Source organism: Podarcis raffonei, chromosome 18 (assembly GCF_027172205.1).
Source record: "Podarcis raffonei isolate rPodRaf1 chromosome 18, rPodRaf1.pri, whole genome shotgun sequence".
Classification (NCBI taxonomy): domain Eukaryota; kingdom Metazoa; phylum Chordata; class Lepidosauria; order Squamata; family Lacertidae; genus Podarcis; species Podarcis raffonei.
This window is the reverse complement of record NC_070619.1, coordinates 11,994,787-12,014,007: the sequence shown is the minus strand read 5'-3', so window position 1 is coordinate 12,014,007 and position 19,221 is coordinate 11,994,787. Positions and strand designations below refer to the sequence as shown.

At 49.0% G+C, this 19,221-nt stretch overlaps 2 protein-coding genes across 2 annotated transcripts in view; both read right to left on the bottom strand.

Moving 5' to 3' along the window:
* Nucleotides 1-19,221, bottom strand: part of SIRT6 (sirtuin 6) — a 245,771-nt gene that overhangs the window by 75,218 nt on the left and 151,332 nt on the right. The window lies entirely within an intron of this gene.
* LOC128405922 (uncharacterized) lies at nucleotides 1,441-7,463 on the bottom strand. The gene is made up of 4 exons (XM_053372967.1): nucleotides 6,894-7,463; nucleotides 5,541-5,616; nucleotides 4,070-4,145; nucleotides 1,441-1,784 (listed from the first exon to the last, which is right to left on the bottom strand). The coding sequence occupies exons 1-4, from the start codon at nucleotides 7,323-7,325 to the stop codon at nucleotides 1,625-1,627; spliced, it is 744 nt and encodes a 247-aa protein (XP_053228942.1). The 5' UTR covers nucleotides 7,326-7,463; the 3' UTR covers nucleotides 1,441-1,624.

Here is a 19,221-nt window from a genome sequence, read left to right as displayed (position 1 = left end):
ACGGAATAGGACGTCCCTATTTTCAGAGGAGAAATGTTGGAGGGGATGGAATAGGATGTCCCTATTTTCAGGGGAGAAATGTTGGAGGGTATGGAATAGGACGTCCCTATTTTCATGGGAGAAACATTGGAGGGGATGGAATAGGACGCCCCTATTTTCAGGGGAGAAACAATCAATCAATCAATCAATCAATCAATCAGTAGCTGAACTTGGTTCCACACCGTCACAAAAACAAATGAACCGAAAAGGCCTCAAAAACAAAAAACGCAAAACAAAGAGCAAAGACAAAAGCGCCAAACTTGATCCATTCCGGAAGTCCGTTTGACTTCCAAAATGTTCGAAAAGCAAGGCGCGGGTTCTGATTGGTGCAGAAGCAATAGCCAACAGCCACGTTGGATGTTCGGCTTCCGAAAAATGTTTGCAAACCGGAACACACTTACTTCCAGGTTTTCGGTGTTTGGAAACCAAGGCATTTGAGTACCAAGGCGTTTGAAAACCAAGGTACCACTGTACTAGCGAACCGTAGGTTAGACGGACTCCTTGTGAGGGAATCGGGCACGTATCGTGCGACACAGATGATGCACTGATTTGACACACCATTTTGAAAGGCCTTGGGGCGGTGCTTTCTCCATGAGCTGATTTCTTGCTCTCTGCCTTTCTCCATCACAGCAAACATCAGGAAGAAATCATTGCCCATCTTCGGCAGCAGCAAAGGAGGCTTCCAGCCAGCAGTGGAATCACTCTTTATGGTGACCTGACGTCTCTTGGGCTCACTTTGGCTGTGGTACTCCTGGTTTGAGGAGCCAGAGAGGCAGAGATGTCCGCCGTCGTTCAAATCGACAGATCGCCAACGTATTAAGTCTTAGCCTGAAAATGATGCACAGATGGTATTTAACACCAGCTGTTGTTTTGTCGTGTCCGCCTCTTCGTGACCCCCTGGACCAGAGCACTCCAGGCCCTCCTATCTTCCACTGCCTCCCGCAGTTTGGTCAGACTCATGCTGGTAGCTTCAAGAACACTGTCCCACCACCTCATCCTCCGTCGTCCCCTTCTCCTTGTGCCCTCCATCTTTCCCAACATCAGGGTCTTTTCCAGGGAGTCTTCTCTTCTCATGAGGTGGCCAAAGTCTTGGAGCCTCAGCTTCAGGATCTGTCCTTCCAGTGAGCACTCAGGGCTGATTTCCTTCCGAATGGAGAGGTTTGATCTTCTTGCAGTCCATGGGACTCTCCAGAGTCTCCTCCAGCGCCATAATTCAAAAGCATCCATTCTCCGGCGATCAGCCTTCTTGATGGTCCAGCTCTCACTTCCATACATCACTACTGGGAAAACCATAGCTTGAACTAAACGGACCTTTGTTGGCAAGGTGATGCCTCTGCTTTTTAAGATGCTGTCTAGCTAAGCTTGCTAAAATGTACAAGACAAGAACCAATGAGTGTTGGAAATGTAAAGAAAGGGAAGGTTTATTCTACCACACCTGGTGGCCTTGTAAAGAGGTGAAGGCTTTCTGGGAAATGATATATGACGAGTTAAAGGTTTTTTTTGGGGGGGAGGGGTCTGGATCATGCTTCTTTTCCCAAAGAAGTCGCTTTTTACACTTCGAATGTTCATATCTGCCATAGCAACTTCACTGGCATAGGCAGACAACACAGACTAGGAGGAGGAAGAGGAAGAGGACGAGGAGGAAGAAAAACACAACAGCCATCAACCAGGGGCTCTTGGTTATGTCAACGGCAACATTCTGCTGCTGGTAATTCTGATGTTCCTCTTGCATCTGGTTTTGAACCCTAGAAAGACAAAGCAGTTGGGGAAATATTGGGTCAATTAGGCTACCTCTGGGGCGATGCCGTCCCAAATCAAATCAAGAACCTTTACTGGCATCACAGTATAAAACATTTCAAGTCACTGGGATCATTAAAATGACAAGGGTGAAGCTATCAAGGGTTATAAGGACGCACTATGGTCGCATGTAAGAAGATCAAACCTCTCCATCCTTAAGGAAATCAGCCCCGAGTGCTCACTGGAAGGACAGATCCTGAAGCTGAGGCTCCAAGACTGAGGCCACCTCAGGAGAAGAGAAGACTCCCTGGAAAAGACCCTGATGTTGGGAAGGATGGAGGGAACAAGGAGAAGGGGACGACAGAGAACAAGATGGTGGGACACTGTTCTCAAAGCTACCAGCATGAGTTTGACCAAACTGCGGGAGGCAGTGGAAGACAGATGTGCCTGGCGTGCTCTGGTCCAGGGGGTCACAAAGATGTGGACACCACTAAACGACTCAACAACAACAACAACATGGTCGTGTGCATTTGGATGTTCTGCTATGCCCTGACTATTTTCTGAAAGGATAACCCTTTTGGGTAGAATTGTGGCTAAAAAGGAAGCAACTAAGGCAGTGATATCTTTGCCCCGGTCTGCCAGCAGAAACCTCTTTTGGCTTCTCCTCCGAGTTATGGGCTGGAGGTCCGACATTTTGCTCAGCATCAGTTGGCGAGGTCTGCTGTGCAAAGGGAAATCTAAGAGAATGCGGTCCATTGAATCGGGTCCTCCTTATAGGACACAATATACAATTTGAGGACTGGGGAAAGCTGTGGAAGGTAGATTTGAAATTTACTGACTGTTCTCTGCTGAAAGGAAACTATATGAAAACGATGTATAGATGGTATAATAAATAAGTATCAATTGCTGTTATTGGCTGGTTGGTTGGTTGATAGATCATTTCCCAATAATCTTTGGCTTGCTTCCATGGCTACCACATGTGCATTAATGTTCCCTCTGCCCCTTGACACAATTCCTGCATAATTTGGATCCTTTTTAAATACATTTTAACAAGCTTGCGAGGCATCAAGTACAGTGGTACTTTGGTTGCCAAACTTAATCTGTTCTGGAAGTCCATTCCAAAACTAAAGCGTTCCAAAACCAATGCACACTTTCCCATAGAAGGTCATGCAAAACGGATTAATCCGTTCCAGACTTTTAAAAACAACCCCCAAAACTGCAATTGAACATGGATTTTTACTATCTATCGAGACCACCGACCCATAAAATGAAAGCAATAAGCAATGTACTGCAGTCACACAATCAATCTATCAGTTCCACACGAAAACAAAACGAAAAAGAACCGCAAAAACAAAAACGCAAAATAAATAGCAAAAAACCAGACACTCAAAACGCGGCACTCAAAACGGAGCACGTTCGGCTTCTGAAAAAAGTTCGCAACCTGGAACCCTTCCTTCTGGGTTTGCAGTGTTTGGGTTCCAAGTTGTTTTGGTACCAAGGTGTTTGAGAACCAAGGGAACACTGTACTCTTATTTAGGGTTTTGGGATGCTCGATTCAGTGCTGGATTGGGGGCCCCCCAAAAATTTAAAGGGGAAAAAACCTGGATGTCCATTTCCAAAATATAAGATAAAAAACATATAAAACAGAACCTACATATAGCAACAGTGTTTTGTGTTGTGTCAGCTCCTGTGATGTAAGTCATGGGCCCCTCCTGCTAGCCTGCTCTCTCAAATATCACTGTTTTGCTCCTTTCTATATATAGCGTCTCCTGCCCACCTAGTAGTTCGAAAGCACCTCAAAGTGCAAGTAGATAAATAGGTACCACTCCGGCGGGAAGGTAAACGGCGTTTCCGTGCGCTGCTCTGGTTCGCCAGAAGCGGCTTAGTCCTGCTGGCCACATGACCCGGAAGCTGTACGCCGGCTCCCTCGGCCAGTAAAGCGAGATGAGCGCCGCAACCCCAGAGTCGGCCACGACTGGACCTAATGCTCAGGGGTCCCTTTACCTATATATAGGGTGCCTACATTCTGCACGGACTGGTTGCAGGGCAACATGGGCTAATGTCTTGAGATACCTATTAGGTCCGTAAATTACCATATAGCATCTATTCAACATGAAAAAACAGCGACAATTTGTTCTTGACAAAGGACAGCTGGACATAGAAAGGGCCCCATTACCTTCAGGAGCTGAGGGCCGCATCAAACCTAAATCCGGCCCTGGGGGATTGTACGAAAGTTCGACCCACCCAGCAGGAAATGCAAAAACAAATATGAACTCACCCTAGACGCTCTTACCATTGCTGCTTATTCCTCCAGCTCTCCAACTCTCTTTCTCGACTGGACAGCTGCTGCACAAGGCCGTCAATTTTCCCTTTGAAAAAGAAAACAAACGTCCTTCAGATTTCACACCGCCGATTCCACCTCGACAGATGACTTTTGGAAATGTCCCTCTCTCTCCCCGCATGGCCAGGAATGGGGGATACCAGGCCTGTGGGAGAAATGCGGCCCCCATGGACTCTCTGACTGGCCCCCAGGCCATCGGCCGCGGCTCCTTTGGCCGAGATCCCTGCATTGCAACGGGTTGGGCTAGATGACCGCTGGGGTGCCCATTCGTACTCTACAATTCCACGATTCACACACTGCTTTCGCCTCAAGGGCCTTGTATGGCTTGACAAAGACCAGAACACCTGAGGCCCAAGGGAGCGCAGCTGCAAACGAAATTGTTCAACGCCACCCCGTTGCAAAAGGGGTTTATTTATCAAAATTTCCAGACTGCAAAGGAGCCAAACGTGTTCTTCAGGGTGAAGCCCATGAAGAATATGTTTTCCTGCGATAGTTAGCTGATTCCATGTCATCTTATGTATACAGAGAAAGAGAAAGAGAGAGAGGGAGGGAGGGAGGAGGGAAAGAAAGAAAGAAAGAAAGAAAGAAAGAAGAGAAAGAGAGGGAGGGAGAGAGAAAAGAGAGAGGAATGGAGGAAGGAAGGAAGGAAGGAAGGAAGGAAGGAAGGAAGGAAGGAAGGAAGGAAAGGAGGGAGAGAGAGAGAGAGAGAGAAGGAGAGAGAGAGAAAAGAAAGAAAGAAAGAGAGAGAGAGAGAGAGAGAGAGAGAGAGAGAGAGAGAGAGAGAAAGAAAGAAAGAAAGAAAGAAAGAAAGAAGAGAAAGAGAGGGAGGGAGAGAGAAAAGAGAGAGGAATGGAGGAAGGAAGGAGGGAGGGAGAGAGAGAGAGAGAAAGAAAGAAAGAGAAAGAAAGAAAAGGAGAGAGAGAGAAAAGAGAAAGAGAGAGAGAGAGAGAGAGAGAGAGAGAGAGAAATAAAGAAAGAGAAAGAAAGAGAAGAGGGAGGGAGGGAGAGAGAGGAGAGAGAGAAAAGAGAAAGAAAGAAAGAGAGAGAGAGAGAAAGAAAGAGAAAGAAAGAGAAGAGGGAGGGAGGGAGGGAGAGAGAGAGAGAGAGAGAGAGAGAGAGAGAGAGAGAGAGAGAGAGATGATATTTTCTTTATAAATTAGCATCGTATAATTTTTAATTTTTTAAAAAGAAAGTAAATATAATGAACTGGGACAGGTGTGGAAACCTCTGGTTTTTGCTTGGCGGAAACACGGCTTCCTTTGCGCATCTTTGCCTTCACACTCTTAGGGTGCGCTTCACGGTGAAGCATTGGATCAGCCCATTCAGTGGGAGGGAGGAAGCTGGACTTATTATGGGTTAGGGACAACCCAAAGCATTGTGGTGCTCAGCCGTCGCCACGACACCATCTCTGCTGGTTTCTCACCTCGGAGCTTCTGGTTCTCCTGCTGTAGATTGTTCCTTTCCTTCTCCAGAGATGCGGTTTTTCCTTTCGTGCTGTCCTATAGCAGGAGGGAAAAAAATACCTTGAAAATCGTGCCTGGAGGGGATTTCTGGTTCACGTCAACCATATAACCCAGTCCTGAAAGACCTACACTGGCTCCCAGGAGGTTTCTGAGCACAATTCAAAGTGTTGGTGCTGACCTTGAAAGCCCAAAACGGCCTCAAAGGCCCAGTAGAACTGAAGGAGCTGTCCATGGATGCGCAGGCCAATTCTGTGTCCAGGACGGCTGTCTCCCAGCTCCATCTGGTACGCAGGATGAGACCCTCCCTGCCTACAGACTGTCTGGCCAAAGTGGTGCATGCTCTGGTTATCTCCCGCTTGGACTACTGCCATGCGCTCTCTGTGGGGCTGCCTTTGAAGGTGACCCAGAAACTGCAACTAATCCAGAATGTGGCAGCCAGACTGGGGACTGGGAGTGGAGACCATGTAATACCAGTCCTGAAAGACCTACATTGACTCCCAGGACATTTCCGAACACAATTCAAAGTGTTGGTGCTGACCTTGAAAGCCCTAAATGGCCCAGTAGACCTGAAGGAGCTTCTCCACCCCCATCGTCCACCCCGGACACCTGGGTCCATCTCCCGAGGGCCTTCTGGTGGTTCCCTCCCTGCGAGAAGCAAGGTTGCAGGGAACCAGGCAGAGGGCCTTCTCGGTGGTGGCGCCCGCCCTGTGGAACGCCCTCCCACCAGATGTAAAGGAGATAAACAACTATCTGACTTTTAGAAGACATCCGAAGGCAGCCCTGTTTAGGAAAGCTTTTAATGTTTGATGTTTTGTCGTGTTTTTAATATTCTGTTGGGAGCTGCCCAGAATGGCTGGGAAAGCCCAGCCAGGTGGGTGGGGTATAAATAATAAAGGTAAAGGGACCCCTGCCCATTAGGTCCAGTCGTGGCCGACTCTGGGGTTGCGGCGCTCATCTCGCTTTACTGGCCGAGGGAGCCGGCGTACAGCTTCCGGGTCATGTGGCCAGCAGGACTAAGCCGCTTCTGGCGAACCAGAGCAGCGCATGGAAACGCCGTTTACCTTCCTGCCAGAGTGATACCTATTTATCTACTTGCACCTTGACTTGCTTTCGAACTGCTAGGTGGGCAGGAGCAGGGACCGAGCAACGGGAGCTCACCCCGTCGTGGGGATTCGAACCACCGACCTTCTGATCGGCAAGTCCTACGCTCTGTGGTTTAACCCACAGTGCCACCCGCGTCCCAGATAAATAATAAATTATTGTTATTATTATTATAGGAGCCCCTTCCAGCTTCGAAGATCCCTTATTTTTACCAGTTGAGCTTGGCAGGACTCCCAGCGCTGTTGCATCTCGCCCAGGCTCTGGTTGGCAGCCGCCAGCTGGGTCTGCAGATCATTGCTGCCCTTAATCGCTTTCTCCAAAGCCATCTTGGTCTTCCTGAGGGTCCGGTTTGTAGCGGCCAGTTGCCTGTCACTCTCCATTCTCTCTTTCTCCATCTCCTTTTTCACGGCTCCCAGTTGTTCCTTGAGAGAGGCCACCTCGGCCAGCAGTTGGGCTCGGTCGCATTCTGGCTCCAAAACTGCCCGCGGTTGATCCGAAAGGAGCATAGTGATCCACAGAAGGCATTGGAGGACGATGACAGCTGCACACCAGAAATGGGTCTTGCTCCATGGATTGGTGAAAGAGAGCCACTTGTTCTTCAGATCTTCTAGGGATCTGCGCATGGCCCGCTGCAGTTCATCCATGGGAAGGCAAGTTGGGAAACACTTTCGACTCGAGCTTTCGAAGCACGAGCTTTCAAATCTCAAAGAGTGATTCCTCCTGGCTCCCTCCGGCAACAAGATTTGGGCCTCCCTCCTCCCTCTGTTTCCGGGAATTTGTGAAATCCAGCAGCCGAGAGGAATCGAAACTGAACCTGGCCACTGCATTTATTTATTTATTTGGAAAGCACTGTTATAAGAAAAAACTGCTCCCTTTCCCCTTATCCAAGAGCCAGTATTGAGTCCTTATGAATGTGTGTTGTACAAACTGAATGATTGGGTCCCCCCCCCTGCAACACATAAATCATATTAAGTGTATTAGTGTATTAACCTATGGTCTGTGTGTGTGGTTTGGGAGCTGCACGGCCAGGGAAAAAACAACGCTGTCCAGGGTTGTGAAGACTGTGGAGAGAATAATTGGGCGCACTCTTCCCACCTTAGATCAAATCTATGCTTCCAGGTGCCATAAGAAAGCGGCAGAGATAGCGCAGGATAGTGCGCACCCCGGAAATGATCTCTTTCAGCTTCTGCCTTCTGGAAGAAGGTCCAGGGTTATAAAGACTAGGACTAGCCGTCTGAGAAACAGTTTCTACGCAAATGCAATTCTGGTTCTAAACGCAGCATAAGGGGTCTCTATACTATAGTGTATTTTAAAATGGGGTTTCAGAGTTTTGAGGGGGTTTTGAACGTTTTATGTAGTTTTGTAGTAGTTTTATGTAGTTTTTCATTTTCATTGTTCTGCATGGGACAATGACAATCAAGATATCGTATATCGTTCCGGAGGTCTGTTCTTAACCTGAAATATTTCTTAACCTGAAGCACCAGTTTAGCTAATGGGGCCTCCCGCTGCCGCTGCACCGCTGGAGCACGATTTCTGTTCTCATCCTGAAGCAAAGTTCTTAACCTGAAGCACTATTTCTGAGTTAGCTGAGTCTGTAACCTGAAGCGTATGTAACCTGAAGCGTATGTAACCCGAGGTACCACAGTATATAACTTAGAATTCCTATAACAGCATGAAAAGAAACTCTGCCGCTGGGAGATAGGAAAGGGATCCCCTCCTCTCCGTAAAGGTAAAGAGACCCCGGACCATTAGGTCCAGTCGTGACCGACTCTGGGGTTGTGGCGCTCATCTCGCTTTACTGACCGAGGGAACCGGCGTACAGCTTCCGGGTCATGTGGCCAGCAGGACTAAGCCGCTTCTGGCGAACCAGAGCAGCGCACGGAAACGCCGTTTACCTTCCCGCCGGAGCTGTACCTATTTATCTACTTGCACTTTGACGTGCTTTCAAACTGCGAGGTTGGCAGGAGCAGGGACCGAGCAACGGGAGCTCACCCCGTCATCGCGGGGATTTGAACCACAGACCTTCTGATCGGCAAGTCCTAGGCTCTGTGGTTTAACCCACAGCGCCACCCGCATCCGTAGAGCAGCCTTATTTCCAACAGGGGTGACCTCTGAAGCGGGCCGGGCTCCCTGAAACCAGCAGTCCTGACCAGTATGGTGATGGGAGTTGGACTGGGCACCAGTTTGGGGAAGTCTGCCACGGAGAGCGAGGAAGTTTCTGTTGCTGGGAAATGCAGCAGTTTTGAGAAAGGTGTGTGCTTGCGGTGACTGCAAAGGGGAACACACCCACCCCATGCCAATTCCAAGAAAGGGTGTTTCCAAATCAGGACTCTGGTTTCCCTCACCACTGGTCTTGGACCATTTCTCACCTTCAGTAGCAGCAGAAAAAAAATCGCCCAGAGGCAGTGTGGTACAGTGGTTAGAGTACCCTGCAAGGAGCTGGGTGTAAAGGGTAAAGGGACCCCGGACCATTAGGTCCAGTCATGGCCGCCTCTGGGGTTGCGGCGCTCATCTCGCTTTACTGGCCGAGGGAGCCGGCGTACAGCTTCCAGGTCATGTGGCCAGCAGGACTAAGCCGCTTCTGGTGAACCAGAGCAGCGCACGGAAACGCCGTTTACCTTCCCGCCGGAGCGGTACCTATTCACCATATTTTTCGCCCTATAGGACGCACTTTTTTCCCTCCAAAAATGAAGGGGAAATCTAGGTGCGTACTATGGGCGAATGCAGGCTTTCGCTGAAGCTTGGAGAGCGAGAGGGGTCGGTGTACACCGACCCCTCTCGCTCTCCAGGCTTCAGGAAGACATCCGCAGCCTAGGCAGCCCACGGGAGCTCCCGCAGGGCTGTCTAGGCTGCGGATAGCAGCCTCCTTCCCGGAGCGTCGGGCGCCCTGAAAGCAGAGTGCCCAGCGCTTCGGGAACACCTCCGCAGCCTAGGCAGCCCTGAAGCAGAGCGCCCCTCACGCCGGGCATACATCCGCAGCGTGGGGAGCCCTGCAGGAGTTCCCCGCAGGGCTCCCCACGCTGCGGATAGCAGGCTCGCGCCGGGCAGACATCGGCCAGCCCCACAAGCTCGGGGGACAGCAGGGAGGCGCAGCACCGCCATCCCGCTGTTCCTCGACCTGGTTCGGTTTCCCCGGCCTGCTTTGGGGGGGGAAATAAAGGAAAAATTGTTTTCCTTTATTTCCCCCCCAAAAAACTAGGTGCGTCCTATGGGACGGAGCGTCCTATGGGACGAAAAATACGGTATCTACTTGCACTGGCGTGCTTTTGAACTGCTAGGTTGGCAGGAGCAGGGACCGAGCAACGGGAGCTCACCCCGTCATTGCGGGGATTCAAACCGCCGACCTTCTGATCGGCAAGTCCAAGAGGCTCTGTGGTTTAACCCACAGGGCCAGCCGCGTCCTACGGAGGTGGGAGAGCAGGATTCAAATCCTGCACTCAGCCACAAACCTCTCTCTGTCTTTCTGCAGTTCATGGAGAAGAATGGCTATTTGCCAGGATGGCTATGATCTGTCTCCAGATTCAGAGGGGCAATGGGCCCATTCACGAACCCCAAAATTCAGGATCCCGTGCAAAGCTGTGCCAAAGTCTTGCAGGGTTTTTAAGAGGTATTTTGCAGCGTTTTGGAGCTCCCCGCAAACCAAGTTATTGCACACCCTCCGGAATTTCTCCTCTTAAAACAGGCACGTCCTACTGACCGGTTTGCAGGGGGTTCCAAATTTGGGGGGGGGTCGTAGTTAATGTCAAGAACGAACCCCGTGTTTGTAAGTCTCGTTTGCTTAGCTTGTGGGGGCTCTGCAAAACGTGGGGGTTTCGCTGGAAAATGCTGCAACACCCCCCCAAAAAAACCCCTGGAAATATTTGGCCCGGATTTGTAGGGGATCCCAAATTTTGGGTTCACCGTTAATATCGAGAACGAACCCCGTCTTTGTAGTATTGTTTGATCAGTTTGTGGGGCTCTGCAAAACGTGGCGGTTTCGCTGAAAGGGTTACTTAAAGAACCCATGGAAGGAAGGAGGGGAGTTTTAGGATTTAAAAGGATCTTGTGTAATATTCTGGTATTTGCAAGAATGTTTTTCTGTGGACGAACTTGTAAAACCAAATAAAATAAAATAAAATAAAATAGAGAAATTGGATGGAGGCGGGATCCCGTGAAAGCAAAGAAGATCTTTATTTTCTGTGGCAAACAAGACTATACCCTAACAGTACAAGGAAGTAAGAGAGGCCCAGAACAACAAAGGGCAAACCCCTTTAAAGACTTTCGAAATCCCCCCACAGCTTAACCAAAAGCTTAACCAAAATACATCGCTGAAGGAGGTGGTCTCCAACAGAAATTTGAGAGCGCAGCTTCTCTCCGGGCCAGTGGAACAAAGGGGCACCCATATTTTGTTGTCGTTGTGGGTGCCTGTCCCCCGTCTCTGCGTGCAGTCGAGATCCCTGCGTACTGGAATGTGTGGACGTGCTTCTGAGCATGGGAAGAGTTCCTTAACCAAGTGACAGTCCGAAGTGTGTCCAGGTCTCCAATCCTAGTCAATCGACTCCTTTCTTAGTTGACAGCTGGGGGGTAGGATTGCTGCAAATCCGGATTTTCCTGGACGTTGCTGTTATTTCAAAGGCGGAATTGACGTCTGAGGGGTGGGGAATAGCGTTTTTGTAAGGGAAAAAACCTCAAGAATGTTGCGGTTCGCCTTTAAAAAGCTCAACAGTTTTGGGGTCTTCCTAAAAAATGAAGCTCAGCAACGTTGGGGTTCACCTAAAAGAAATTCAACAACTTTGGGGTCTTCCTAAAAACAGAAGCTCAATTATTTTGGGGTTCGCCTAAAAGAATCTCAACAATTTTAGGGTCTTCCTAAAAAATGAAGCTCAGCGATGTTGGGGTTCACCTAAAAGAAATTCAACAATTTTGGGGTCTTCCTAAAAAATGAAGTTTGACAATATTGGGGTTCACCTAAAAGAATCTCAACAATTTTGGGGTCTTCTTAAAAAAGAACTTTAGGGGTGTCCTGGTTTTTTAGTTTTTGAAACATGGCAACCCTACCAGGGGGGAATTAACCATATTTCCAAACATCCATAAAACTGACCATTGGGATGCTGAATAAAGGAGTTTTTAGGAAGAACGGTATTTGGACTGCGGAACTGCACAGTTATGGGGGGCTAAGGCCCTTTTGAAACGGCCGTGCTGCAAAATTTGGACTCCCTGCCCTGCTTGCAGACTGGAGACGTAAGAAGCGAATAAACAGTATTTATTAAAGCCATGACAGTCTCTGCCGTGCCTCAATTCTCCAAAGGGACTGAGAACTGGGGTGAGAGCTGGGGACCCCCCTCCCCAAAATCTTGGGCAGAGAGAGGGGAAGGCACCCCCCATTTTTGTAACGATATGTTAGGTTGCAGCGATATCTGCGTTTCAGCCTCAGGGTTGGATTCGGACGCAACAGGTAAACCCCGCAACTGCTGGATTCGCACTTCAGACTGATGGGTGTGGGTGGGTATGGATGCCCTCTGGTATCTCGCAAGCAGCTTTGCAGATGGGGGAGCGGCGGTTTGGTCGACGAAGCAGGAAGAAGAGAAAGAGAAAAAAACACAGCCCGGGAAAAAAGGAAGTTTTCTTTGGGTGCTTGCAAGTGCAAAAGCCAGAGGAACTACAGGAGACTGCAGAGGACTCCAGGTGCTATGAAAAGGAGGAGGGAAGGGATAAGGAAGGAAGGGGAAAGGACCATGCCGGAAGATGTCTGTTGTGTGTTGAGCTGATCCTTCAAGCGCTGGATTGTTTTATCCTTTTTGTTTCTGCGGAAACAAAGAAATGGTTCGTCAGTCGGCGTCTCCTCCCTAAATGAGAGGACCAGCAAAGGAGAGGCCACTGCTTCCCTCTGCAGGGGCCAGGGATGGAGCCACCGGGAGGCCTCATCCTGCAGGGCTCTTCTTCTGAGTTATTATTATTATTATTATTATTATTATTATTCCCTGCCCATCTGGTCGGGTTTCCCCAGGCACTCTGAGCAGCTCCCAACAGGATATTAAAAACACAAAAAAACGCCATACATTAAAATCTTCTCTAAACAGGGCTGCCTTCAGATGTCTCCTAAAAGTCAGATAGTTCTTTATTTCCTTGACATCTGGTGGGAGGGCGCCACCACCGAGAAGGCCCTCCACCCGGTTCCCTGTAACCTCACTTCTCGCAGGGAGGGAACCGCCAGAAGGCCCTCGGGAGAGGGACCCCGGTGTCCGGGGTGGAGACACTCCTTCAGGTCTACTGGGCCGTTTAGGGGTTTCAAGGTCAGCACCAACACTTTGAATTGTGCTCGAAAACGTACTGGGAGCCAATGTAGATCTTTCAAGACCGGTGTTATATGGTCTCGGCGGCTGCTCCCAGTCCCCAGTCTGGCTGCCGCATTCTGGATTAGTTGCAGTTTCTGGGTCACCTTCAAAGGCAGCCCCACGGAGAGCGCATGACAGTAGTCCAAGCGGGAGATAACCAGAGCATGCACCACTCTGGCCAGACAGTCCGCAGGCAGGGAGGGTCTCATCCTGCATACCAGATGGAGCTGCCCTGGACACAGAACTGCCCTGCACCTCCATGGACAGCGGTGAGTCCAAAATGACTCCCAGGCTGCGCACCTGGTCCTTCAGGGGCACAGTTGCCCCATTCAGGACCAGGGAGTCCTCCACACCTGCCCACCCCCTGTCCCCCCAAAACAGTCCTTCTGTCTTATCAGGATTCAAGCTCAGTCTGTTAGCCGCCATCCATCCTCCAACTGCCTCCAGACACTCGTGTGGTGATAGTCCACTAACTTGGTGGGGGCAGAAGGGCATTTAGGCTTGGCGGCTAATGATCAAAGCTCCCCAGCCAGAGACACTCTACCTCTGGGGCTAAAAGCAGAAAACCAGGAAGGTGTGATCGACTTCTCGCCTCTCTCGGCCCTTTGGGGTTGCCAAAGCTTTGGGATTTCGGAGCTGAACGCCGCAAGGGTGTCCTTACGCAGGTGTAGAATTTTAATCGGCTGTTCTTACCCTTCTCGCTTGCAGTTTTCCAGGCTGTTGTTCAACTGGGAGAGCTGATTCTGGAGGCGGGTTTTTCCCCCTGGGAAATGGAAAATGAGGCCTTTTTAGATTCCCCATCGCTCATCCCGCCCCCTTTGCCAAACCAGCAGCGGACAATCTATTATTATTATTATTATTATTATTATTATTATTATTATTATTATTTTCACAAATTCCACTCCTCGGTCTTGGAAGCCCTCAAATGGGGCATTTCTGGGGCTCCCCCCTCCCATCCCCTGAGGATCGACCGGCTTTTACTCACAACAGGGCCTTAAGACCTGTGGAACTCCCTGCTACATCAGGAAACCGAGCCTGATGAGGAACGGTCGAAGGAGCTGGGTATGTCTAGCCTGGAAAAGAGGAGGCTGAGAGGAGATAGGGGAGCCACCTTCAAATGTCTCTTATGGAAGAGAGAGAAAGCTTCTTTCCTCCTGCTCGGGAGGGCAGGACTCGAACCCGTGGCTTCAAGGGACAAGGAAGGAGATTCCGACTCAACATCTGGGAAAGCTTTCTGACAGACGGAGCTGTTCGACTGTGGGACGGACGGGGGCGGACTCTCCTTCTTCGGACATATCTAAGCAGAGTTTGGGTGGCCAGCTGTCCTGGGTGCTTGAGCCGAGATTCCTGCATAGCAGGGGGTTGGGATGGATGACCCCTGGGGGTCCCTTTCAGTGAATCAGGCCTCTCCCCACTCCTGGGCAAGAGGGGCTCTGCTTTCCTCCTGCGTCTCCCCATCCCAACTGCCAAGCCCCACAGGGCCTCTGAGACCCCCGCCGTTCGGTTATCTCACCCTCCAGATCTTTGAGCGCTTTCTCCTTCGCTTTGAAGGCATCTTCCAGCACGGATGTGTTGTTCCTCGAATGTTGCTATGGACAGGAAATGAAAAGGCAAGACGTTTGAGGTTGTGGGTGGGGAACCTCTGGCTTCCGGGACGATGGAGATGGCCTGCCAATTAATTCTCTCTTTGTGGCCCCTGGGACTCTGCCTGGCCCCCGGCCCCCACCTAACTACCCCGCCTTGGGCATTTTTGAAGGGCTGGGATGTGGCCTTGGACTCCCAACATGCCTCTTCCTTGCCTGGGAGGAGCGTTGTGCGAATGGGTGTGTTGGAAGCGAACTTCCTGATCGGGGGCAAAATTTGCAACCGTCGCCCCAACCTGTGAACCGATGGACCCTGCTAAAATGGCGAAATTAACTGCCAAACTAGGGCAGCAGAATGATGACGTGCTTACGGAAGAATGGAGGCGATGGGTGGATGATCTCTCAAAAGATACACCCCGTACACAAAGATAGGTAGATGACAGATGATATAGATATAGATAGATGATAGATAGATGATAGATAGATAGATAGATGATAGATAGATAGATAGATGATAGATTAGATAGATAGATAGATAGATAGATAGATAGATAGATAGATGATGATAGATAGATAGATAGATATAGATAGATAGATAGATATAGATAGATAGATGATAGATAGATAGATAGATATAGATAGATATAGATAGAATGATGATAGAGAGAGTGAAAGAGATGATAGATAGAGAGATAGATAGAGATAGGAAGATAGAGAGAGAGAGAGATGATAGATGATAGATAGACAAACAAACAAACAAACAAACAAACAGACAGACAGACAGACAGACAGACAGATAGATAGATGATAGATTACCAGTTCTTTTTCGCAGGAGTCCCAATTCCCTGTGGTGTTTGCCAGGCTCTGATTGACAGCTGCCAGTTGTGCCCGAAGCGCATCGCTTCCTGTCATTTTGCCCTCGGCGGAGGAGGTATGGTTGTAGTGCAGGGATTCGCATTCACTCCTTTCCTTTACGTATAAAACCAGGAAGGTGAAAAACAGGACCGAGGTGACAGCCAAACCGCAGACAGTGACCCAAAACTTCCATTTTGGACTTGAGGGCTTCTTTGGCATCTCGGTGGGGGATTGGGGACAACGCTCGTATGAAACCTCTCCACCCATCAAAAGCGAAACCCAAAAAGAGAGATCTCTGCTCCAGGCGCAGGGAAAAACTCTCCTCCTTCCCCCAAACTCCACGCCTCCTCCAAAGCTATCTCAAAACTTTCTTTTCCTCTTATTCGGCTGACTTCGCAGAAATGGCACAGGCGGTGTGGAGGATGAGCTCAGCTTTCAGAATCAAAACTTAACCCGGTCACCGTTTGCAAAAGCAGGGACTGGACATGTTTTGGCCTGCTAGCGAAAGGGTTGGTTTGTTTTTCTAAAAACGAAAACGATTGGAGTGCCCTTTTGCCCGAAAAGTTGAAGTTTGCTGACCCAGTGCGAGGCAGCGGTGGAGGCCAAGCGTGGGGTTTTTTTGGGAATTCCTTGCTGTGAAGATGAGGAAAGTGATCCAGAATGCAGAGGTCCAAGTAAACAAACTATAAATTGACAGACAGACAGTAGCAATATATGAAACAACTCAATTCTTATAACTAAGATCCTTTGTCCTCCCAATGATGTGAACAATTGTAAAACAAGAAATTAAAAATGACTTACAATTAGTCTCACCATACTTTATCAGTTTATTATCTTATACCGCACAGTTACATATTTCTTATATAAAAGGTAAAGGGACCCCTGACCATTAGGTCCAGTCGTGGCCGACTCTGGGGTTGCGGCGCTCATCTCGCTTTACTGGCCGAGGGAGCCGGCGTACAGCTTCCGGGTAATGTGGCTAGCAGGACTAAGCCGCTTCTGGCGAACCAGAGCAGCGCACAGAAACGCCGTTTACCTTCCGGAGTGGTACCTATTTATCTACTTGCACCTTGACGTGCTTTCGAACTGCTAGGTGGGCAGGAGCAGGGACTGAGCAACAGGAGCTCACCCCATCATGGGGATTCGAACCGCCGACCTTCTGATCGGCAAGCCCTAGGTTCTGTGGTTTAGCCCACAGCGCCACCCGCGTCCCTTATATATTTCTTATATAGTTTCTCTTAACTTCCCTACAAACTTATATTTATACAATGCAAGGTTCAGTCTAATTCTGCCAAGAAGTTTCCTTTTATACTGTAATTTTTAAAGAAATTCTTTACGTATGCCGCAACAGCCGCCTGGATATTGTTAGACCAGAGATGGAAACAAGAAGCTGTCCCGACTTAAGAAGACTGGCAAATCAGGTTACACTGGTACCTTGGTTCTCAAACTTAATCTGTTCCAGAAATTCCGTTCCAAAACCAAAGCGTTCCAAAACCAAGGCGCTCTGCTTTCCCATAGAAAGTCATGCAAAACGGATTGATCCGTTCCACACTTTGAAAAACAACCCCTAAAACAGCCATTGAACATGGATTTTACTATCTAGCGAGACCATTGATCCATAAAATGAAAGCAAGAATCAATGTACTGTACTATAAAATAAATAGTATTGTAGATGATAAAATTAAAAACTATTTTTTTACCTTACCCACACTGATGATAGTCATTGTTTGGATGGGGGGCTTTTATCCATTTCCGCAGTCACACAATCCATCAGTAGCCGAACTGGGTTTCCACACAGTCACAAAAACAAATGAACCGAAAAAGCCTCAAAAACAAAAATGCAAAATAAAGAGCAAAAACAAAAGTGCCAAACTTAATCCATTCCAGAAGTCCGTTTGACTTCTGAAATGTTCAGAAACCAAGGCGCGGCTTCTGATTGGTGCACGCGCCCCGGAAACAATAGCCGACAGCTGCATCGGACGTTCGGCTTCCGGAAAACATTCAAAAGCACTTACTTCTGGGTTTTTGGCGTTCGAGAACCAAGGTGCCAATGTAAATAACTTTTACATTGTGCCGTGCTTGCCTTGCCAGCTGTTGCGATTGTTTCTGCTTCTGCAACAAATAATAGGCATGCAAATCATACGATTTGTCCTCATATTATTTACTGTTTTTGTCCTGTTTGCCCAGTGAAGTATCATCAATACCTTCTCTCTTTGGACTCCCGCTGGCATTATTCAGCAACTTGGCTCACGGTGACCCCTTCTTCTGTGATAGGCTTAAAGTTGGGAGGATCTGTTTTGCTGAGAAATTGCATCATTCCCAGGCCGGAAGAACTCGTAAAAGAGATTAAGCCCCTCTAAATCAAAACATCTTCCCTCCCAGATGGCCCTCTCTAGTCTCTCCTCGCCAAGTTCAGGGGTGGGGTGTTCTCGATCGCTTTCCAGACAGGGATCTCGCTTGCTCCGGATTTGGAAACCAGATCGCGATCTCACTGGAAGAGCCGAAGAACTCTCTCTCTGCACTTCTGGATTTGAAGGGACAACCTCAAAGGGTTGTTGTGAGGGTGAAATGGAGAGGATGAGAATCATGAACGCCACCTTGAGCACTTTGTAAGGTGTTGTTGTTGAGTCGTTTAGTTGCGTCCGCCTCTTCGTGACCCCCTGGACCAGAGCACGCCAGGCCCTCCTGTCTTCCACTGCCTCCCGCAGTTTGGTCAAACTCATGCTGGTAGCTTCGAGAACACTGTCCCCCCATCTCGTCCTCTGTCGTCCCCGTCTCCTTGCGCCCTCCATCTTTCCCAACATCAGGGTCTTTGAATGAATTATTTCTGCCCCACCCATCTGGCTGCGTTTCCCCAGCCACTCTGGGCGGCTTCCAACAGGATATTAAAAACACAACAAAACATCAAACATTAAAAACTTCCCTAAACAGGGCTGCCTTCAGATGTCTTCTAAACATCAGAGAGTTGTTTATCTCCTTGACATCTGATGAGGGGTGTTCCACAGGGCGGGCGCCACCACCGAGAAGGCCCTCTGCCTGGTTCCCTGCAACCTCGCTTCTCGCAGGGAGGGAACAGCAAGAAGGCCCTCAGGAGATGGACCCAGGTGTCTGGGCTGGATGATGGGGGTGGAGACGCTCCTTCAGGTCTACTGGGCCATTTAGGGCTTTCAAGGTCAGCACCAACCCTTTGAATTGCACTCAGAAATTCAGGTGTGGGTTTTTTCCTGAAAAATATTAAAAGTTTATCGACATAAACAAAAGCAGAATAGGATTAAAAAACACCCCCCCAAAAAACCACAGATAGAGAGGAAGGGAATTTTTATTTCCCCGATATTATTTTAAGAAAGGAACCCTGTGAAGATTCTCTGCAAAGAAACATGCCAAACTGCCGGTGGGTGCCATACAGCTTGCCTGGCCCTGGCACCAAAATTTGTGGGTCCCCAGCTCCCTTCATGGGGAATTCTGAGGGTGCCCAGGCACCTATATTCAAACGCGTCTCTCTCTCCTTTGGGGAACAAAAGAGAGTCGCTTGCGGGGCTGGATTTAGGTTTGATGAGGCCCTCAGCTCCTGAAGGTAATAGGGCCCTTTATATGTCCAGCTGTCCTTTGTCAACAACAAATTGTCGCTGTTTTTTGCATTGAATATACAGTGGTACCTCGGGTTAAGTACTTAATTCATTCTGGAGGTCCATTCTTAATCTGAAACTGTTCTTAACCTGAAGCACCACTTTAGCTAATGGGGCCTCCTGCTGCTGCTGCGCCGCCGCCGGAGCAAAATTTCTGTTCTC

Coding starts and splice junctions, on each gene's coding strand:
- LOC128405922 (XM_053372967.1), bottom strand. CDS start 7,325: ATGGATGAACTGCAGCGGGCCATGCGCAGATCCCTAGAAGATCTGAAG. Junction 5,617..6,893: donor AGTCCTGCCAAGCTCAACTG/GTAAAAATAAGG, acceptor CTCCTGCTATAG/GACAGCACGAAAGGAAAAAC. Junction 4,146..5,540: donor GGAGAACCAGAAGCTCCGAG/GTGAGAAACCAG, acceptor TCTTTTTCAAAG/GGAAAATTGACGGCCTTGTG.